At 43.4% G+C, this 7,079-nt stretch overlaps 1 protein-coding gene across 1 annotated transcript in view; it reads left to right on the forward strand.

The window, feature by feature from the left end:
* Window positions 1-1,171: 1,171 nt before the first annotated feature.
* ETH_00010260 (uncharacterized protein) overlaps window positions 1,172-7,079 on the forward strand; it is a gene marked incomplete at both ends in the record, with an annotated part of 6,913 nt that continues 1,005 nt past the window's right edge. Inside the window, 9 exons of the mRNA XM_013374094.1 lie at window positions 1,172-1,337; window positions 3,168-3,309; window positions 3,413-3,553; window positions 3,619-3,805; window positions 4,184-4,345; window positions 4,537-4,814; window positions 5,694-5,771; window positions 5,951-6,505; window positions 6,666-6,882. Coding sequence (XP_013229548.1) covers window positions 1,172-1,337; window positions 3,168-3,309; window positions 3,413-3,553; window positions 3,619-3,805; window positions 4,184-4,345; window positions 4,537-4,814; window positions 5,694-5,771; window positions 5,951-6,505; window positions 6,666-6,882 — 1,926 coding nt within the window. The remainder of the gene's footprint in view (window positions 1,338-3,167; window positions 3,310-3,412; window positions 3,554-3,618; window positions 3,806-4,183; window positions 4,346-4,536; window positions 4,815-5,693; window positions 5,772-5,950; window positions 6,506-6,665; window positions 6,883-7,079) is intronic.

A 7,079-nucleotide genomic window follows, 5' to 3' on the forward strand; every position in this document is an offset into this window, starting at 1 on the left:
AGGGCCCCCAAATATGATAAATTGAAGGCTTTGGGGGCCCCCAAATGAGCTGCGTTGGGGCCGCTGCTGCTTCTGCTGCTTTTGCTGCTGCAGTAGCTGCTGACGCTGCTGATCCTGTTGCTGCTGCAACGCTGCAGCAGCAACAGCAGCAGCAGCGCGCGTGCTGTGCAGCCCGCTTCCCCCAAATGGCTGACGAGAGAGCTTTTGGGTCTTTTCAGTTTTACTTATCTGATAAACCCTAAACCCTAAACCCTAATTCCCCTTGCGCAGCAGACCATCGCTGTGCCAGTTGAGTGGCTCTTTACCTCTATATATATATATATATATGGGTAAACCCTAAACCCTTGAGTAGCAGCAGCAGCAGCATTAGCAGCAGCAGCAGCAGGAGAGGCGTGGCACGTCTGAGGCAAGTAACAGCAAATCAGGTGTATGTACACCTGGAGGCGTGGAGTGGAGACATTTTCTTCGCACTTTGGCAATCTTGAATAAAAATTAAATCTATTTTAATTAAATATTCTTTTTTAATGAAAAACTCCAACGAAATGCAGCCAGGGGCCCTTGCCTCTCCGTGCGGTGTCTGTACACCTGAGGTGTACGTACACCTCAGGTGTACAGACACCTCAGGTGTACAGACACCCCAGGTGTACAGACACCAGACTTAAAAGCTGCACATCCGGGACACCGCGGAAGGGCATTTTAATGAGTTTTTTAATTTATTTTATGTTTATTTTATATTATTTTATATTTACTTTATATTTATTTTAATATTATAAACTGAATTTTGCAAAAACGCGAAAAGTCGCTCCCCCGAAGCTGCAGAGAGCTGCAGCAGGGAAGACCCCCAAGTGCATGCGTTTCGCAACAAATGAAATTATTTGTTTTTTATTTTAATAAATATTTATTTTAATAATTGTTTTTTTAATAATTGTTTATTTTAATAATTATTTATTCCAATAATTATTATTTTAATAAATAAATATAAAAGCGCGAACGCAAAGACGCAAAATGCACATCTAGGCAGAGAAGCCCCACAAACAGGACTATGGCGACAACCCAAAACCCTAAACCCTAAACCCTAAATCCTAACAAGTATCTTTGGGACATTTTGCTCTTTCAGGACTTTTGTTTTTACATTTAATGTCTTTAAATGAATTTAAATTAAAAGCCCAAGATGGGCCAAGCCCCAGAGACGGGGCAAGCAGACAAAGTCCCAATTCTGCAGCAGCAGCTGCAGCAGCAGCAACTGCAGCAGCAGCAACTGCAGCAGCAAATGGAGCAGCAGCAGCTGCAGCAGCAAATGCAGCAGCAGCAAACCGCCAAAGAGGGGTTTAAAAAAGGTCCAAAATAGGTCTTGAAAAGTTTCAAAAAAGATAAAAAAGGATTTTGAAAAGATTTAAAGAAGACCAAGAAGGGGTCTAGAAAAAGTCTAAAAAGACTCTCTTTGAAAGTATCTAAAAAAAGTCTTGAAGAGATTAAAAAAAAGATCTAAAAAGGTCTAAAATAGATCTAAAAGGGTCTAAAACAGATTTAAAAAAGATGTAAAAAGTATTTAAGGTGCAGCTTGAATGGATCTTAAAAATGTCCAAGAAAGATCGAAAAAAAGATCAAAAAGGGGTCTTAAAAGGATCTGAAAAAGATCTAAAAGTTGTCTCAAAAATATTAAAAAAGGACTTTAAAAAGGGTCTCAAAAAAATCAAAAAGAGTTTTAAAACGGGTCCGAAGAAGACCTAGGAGGTGTTTAGAAAGGTTCAAAATAAAATGGATCCAAAACGCGTCTAAAGAAGGTCAAAAAGGGAATTAAAATGGCCTAAAGAAGACTTATAAAGGAGTTTCAAAAAGCCTCAAGGGGGATAAAAAAGAGTTATAGAGAAACAGGAAAAGAGCCCCAAAAAGTCTTCAAAAGGGCCCTAAAAAGGCTTTTAAAAGTCCCTAAAAGGGGCCTCAAAAGTGCCTTTAACTGGCCTAAAAAGATCTTGAAAAGGGCCTTAAAAGAGACTTAAAAGGGCCCCAAAGGGGCCCCTATATTATTTAAAAGGAATTATACAGTCCTCATTCTGCTCCGCTAACTTCAGAAAAGTTTTCGAAGAAAAGAAACAAAGAAAATAAACTTCAAATTTGACTAAAATGGCATTTCTTTTTGTTTTAAATCAAATTTTGAACTAAAATGGCATTTGTTTTCCATTTTAATCAAACTTTGGAATAAATGGATTCAAAAAGGCTTTAAAAGAAGCTTAAAAGGACCTCAAATTGCCCGAAAAAACCCGAAACAAAAGCTGGCAAAAGCGCTTCTTTTATTTTTCATTTCCTCGCCTTTTTTCCTTTTTATTATTTACCATTTTGTCTTTTTGTCATTTATATTCTTTTTATTATTTGCCATTTTATCTTTTAATTATTTTCCTTTTTATTTTTTAATTATTTGCCATTTAATGCCTTTTATTTTATTCTTCATTTTTCCTTTCCTCCAGCCACTCATTTGGGGTTTCTTGGACTACCAGAAAGTGCCATTTGGCGCATTTCGCTCGCATTTTCGCATTTTCTGCAAATAAATAACTCTTATTTATTTATTTTTAATCTAATAATATTTATTTCACTTTTAATGCACCACTTTTGGCCTTTTTTTCGTCAATTGTGCACTTTTCGCGGACTCCCCGCAGCCAGCGCCCAACTACTGTCACTTCTTCCCGTTTCTCAGCTCCTAATTGAGGCATTTGCGGTATTAAAGCGCACAAAAATAAAATTAACTTAAAATAAAATTAAAATTAAATTAAAATTAATTTAAAATTAAATCAAAATGAAGAAAAAGGAGAAAATAGTGCCAAAGAAGAGAGATTTTCGAGAAGTTGTTTTTGCCCGTTCGCATTCCTCGAAGTACGGAAGTATTGAACGTAGCCGCTGCTGCAATTCTTTCGCATTTTCGACATTTTTGTCAAAAAATGAACAAATAAATGCCATTTTTCTTCTTTTTGCACTTAAATTTAAATATTTATTTAAATTAAATCCTTTTAGAACAAACTCCACAGAAAATGGCGCTTCAGAAGACCCGAGGGGCCCACAGTGAGGCCACTGGGGCCCCCGGAAGTGTGGGGCCCGGGGGCCCCCGGGGCCCCCCAGCGCGATTAGGGTACAGATCTGCCGCTGTTACTACTTTCTTTTTTATTTAAAAGCAGCTGACGGAGAGCTGCAGCAGCAGCAGCAAGAGCAGCAGCAGCAGCAGCGGCAGCAGCATCGAGAGCAGCAGCACAAAGAGCTGCAGCACAAAGAGCAGCAGCAGCAGCAGCAGCAGCGCTTCGCCAGCTTAAATTCTTCGAGGTGTACAGACACCTAGGAATCCAAGATAATATAGACCGAAGGACCTAATCAGCAGCAGCAACAGCAGCAGCAGCAGCAGCAGCAGTTCGCCCCTCTCTTGCAGCGCAGCAGCCTTCACCAGTTTCCTCCTTGCGGCGCAGCAGCAGGAGCAGCAGCAGGAGCAGCGGCGGCAGCAGCAGCAATCGCAGCACCAACCGCAGCCGCAGCAGCAGCAGCAGCAGCATAATTTTTGCTTCTGCAGATGGTGCTGCGGACTCTAACAGCAGTTGGTGCTGCTGTTTATGACTTAAGCGGCTTCGGGGGTGTCAGTGTCTTCGAGCGGCAGCGGGACCGGCAGCGCCGCAGGAAGCAGCAGCAGCAGCAGCAGCAGCAGCAGCAGCAGCAGCAGCAGGATGTGGTGCTGCTGCAGGACTTCGAGTTCCCTGCTGCTTCCTCCAAAATCCGAGTTAGCCCAGACCTCAACTACATCGCAGCCACGGGGGTTTACCCGCCCCAGGCAAGCAAAACCTAAACCCTAAACCCTAAACCCTAAACCCTCGTTTGGCGGTCTACTGAGCGCACGCCTTCTACGGGCTTTAGACTAGCTGAAAGCCTCCGCTGCTTGTTCTCGTTTCTAACGATTCATTTTTTCTCCTTTTTCTGCTGCTGTTGCTGCTGCTGCTGTTGCTGCTGCTGCTGTTGCTGCTGCTGCTGCTGTTGCTGCTGCTGCTGCTGCTGCTGCTGCTGCTGCTGTTGTTTCACCTGCTCCCGCTGCTGCTGTTTCCTGCGCCGTGTTGCTGCTGCTTGGCCCTCTGCGCTTACTGCCTCCGCACCCCTCCCGCTGCCGCTGCCCCTGCTGCTGCTGCTGCTGCTGCTGCTGCTGCTGCTGCTGCAGGTGCGGGTGTTTGATGTGGGGAGTCTGGGGCTGAAGTTCCAGCGGGGCCTCGACAGCGAACCAAAAGACATTTATTTTTTATCCGAAGACTTTTCCAAATTTGCAATTTTGGAAAACAACAGATGGATTGAACTCCACGCGCAGGGAGGCAGGCACCACAGGGTGAGGGTTTAGGGTTTAGGGTTTAGGGTTTAGGGTTTAGGGTTTAGGGTTTAGGGTCTGGGGTTTGGGGTTTAGCGTTTAGAGTTTAGGGTTTGGGGTTTGGGCCTTGGGGTTTGGGGTTTGGGGTTTGGGGTTTAGGGTTCAGGGTTTAGGGTTTAGGGTTTAGGGTTTAGGGTTTGTGTTGCATGCAGCTGCGGGTGCCAACTGAAGGGACGAGTTTGACTTACCTGCCGTGGTCCGCCACTCTCTGCTGCAGCAGCAGCAGCAGCAACCCGCGCCCCTCCTCCCGCAACAGCAGCAGCAGCAGCAGCAGCAGCAGCAGCAGCAGCAGCAGCAGCAGCAGCAGCAGCAGCAGGGTTTACATGCTAGACCTCGAGTCTGGCCTTTTTCTCGAGCCTTTAATTTGCTGCTCCTCTGTTGGCTTTTGCTGCTGCCATTCGGAGCTGCTGCCGCTGCTGGCAGTTGGAGGGTTTGTTTATTTCATTTTATTTAATTAATTTAATTTAATTAATTTAATTTAATTTAATTAATTTAATTTATTTAATTTAATTTATTTAATTTAACTTATTTAATTTATTTAATTCAGTTTAGTTTAATTACTTTAATTGCGTTTTGTTTTGCTTTATTTTTTTTGCTTTTTCTTCGCCTTCTTTTGGTCCACTTTTTGCCATTTGTTTTCTTTGTTTATTTTTAATTTTTTATTTCTTTTTTATTTCTTTTATTTCTTTTATTTCTTTTATTCCTTTTATTTCCTTTTATTTCTTTCATTTCTTTTTATTTCTTTTTGTTTCTTTTCGTTTTCATTTTAATGCCATTAATTGCCACTTTTGTTAATTATTCTTTTAATGTCATTAATGATTATCCTTTATTATTTTTAAGTTCAATCAAATGCCATTAATCGTTTATTCTATTATTTTCAAGTTCAATTAAATGCCATTAATTGCCATTTTTGTTAATTACTCTTTTAAAACTCATATAAATGCCATTAATATCTTGTTTCTCAAATTAATCTTTTTCAAACAAACGAAATGCCATTATTGTTTTTAAATGCAGTTACATGCCATTAACTGTTTAATTTATTTAAAAGGATTCAACAAAATGCCATTAATTGTTAATTTTGTTGATTTTTAATTTAATAAAATGCAATTAATTGCCATTTTTGTTAATTACCTTTTTCAGAGTCAAATAAATGCCATTAATTGTCATTTTTTCTCAATTATTCTTTCCAAGTGCAACTAAATGCCATTAATTGTTAATTTTACTGTTTTAAATGCAATTAAATGCCACAAATTGTTATTTAATTGTTTTAATTTAATTAAATGCCATTAATGCCATTTGTGGACTTCAGCGAAAAAGGAATTTTGGAGTGTTTCGACATCCGGACGGGGCGGTCCGCGGCGGTGTTGCGCGCGGGCGAAGTTTCGAGGTTTGTCACTTGAAAAAAGGGGAAAAAGGTCGTTAAAAAGAGTTTTTTGGATCAAAATAAACGAAATAAATGAATTAATTTGAATTTTAGAAGTTTAAAAAGGGTTTATTCGCCGTTTTCGCGTTCGTTTCCCGTTTTCTGAACCAACCGGGTGCTGCGCCTCTGGGGTGTACGTACAGCTCAGTCACTGCAGCAGCGTTTTCTCCAACTTCTTTAGAAATTGCGATTGGCACTTCAAATGGATTATGTTTATTATTTGATTTGCGATCTCCGAAGCCTTTGGGGGCCTTCAGCCACAGGAACTTCTCCCCCGTCAACACGCTCCAGTGGCTGCAGCAGCAGCCTGCAGCAGCAGCAGCAGCAGCAGCTGAGGGGAACCCTGCAGCAGAAGCAGCAGCAGCAGCTGCTGCTGCTGCAACCAGCAGAATCGCAAGCTGCGACGGCGTCTCCATCAAAGTCTGGACACCGGGCAACTCCGACAGCAGCAGCAGCAGCAGCAGCAGCAGCAGCAAACTGTTGGCGAGCATCGAGGCCCCTCTTGTGTGGGAAAACCCGATGGCGCCCCGCAACGACAAGGAGGAGCAGCAGCAGCAGCAGCGGCAGCAGCAGCAGCAGCAGCGAGTTGTCCGCTTTACTTCATTTTCTGTTTTTGGAAATTCGGGTTTATTCCTGGCCTCGACAGACCACAGACAAATGGCAGCATACTTTGTCCCTTCTCTAGGCCTCGCCCCCAAGTAGGGTTTAGGGTTTAGGGTTTAGGGTTTAGGGTTTAGGATTTGGTGTTAGGGTTGAGTGTTTGGGGTGCAGATGCTCACGCCTGAAGACGCTCTCACTGCGTCCTTTGCTGCTGCTGCTGCTCTTGCTTCTGCTGCTGCTGCTGCTGCTGCTGCTAAGGTGGTGTTCCATGCTGGACAGTTTGACGGAGGAGCTGGAGGAGCAGCAGCAGCCCGGGAGCGCAGCAGCAGCAGCAGCAGCAGCATTTTCTTCGCTGCAGTTCTTAACTGAGCAGCAGCTGCAGCAGCTAAATGCGCAGCACCTCATTGGCAGCCCTTTAGTCACTCGTTATCTTCATGGCTACTTCATTGCCAAAGAACTCTATGACCAACTCAAGGCAAGCAGCAGCAGCAGCAGCAGCAGCAGCAGCACCAGCAGCAGCAGCAGCAGCAGCAGCGGGAGCGGCAGTAGCAGTGGCAGTAGGTGCAGCAGTGGGAGCAGCCGCAGACCCACAGCAGCAGCGACGGCGTGGGTGGTAGCAGCAGCAGCAGCAGTTGCTGCTGCTGCTGCTGCTGCTGTTTCTGTTGCTGCTGC

This window comes from Eimeria tenella, genomic scaffold (assembly GCF_000499545.2).
Source record: "Eimeria tenella Houghton genomic scaffold, Eth_scaff190, whole genome shotgun sequence".
NCBI classification, from domain to species: Eukaryota; Apicomplexa; class Conoidasida; order Eucoccidiorida; family Eimeriidae; genus Eimeria; species Eimeria tenella.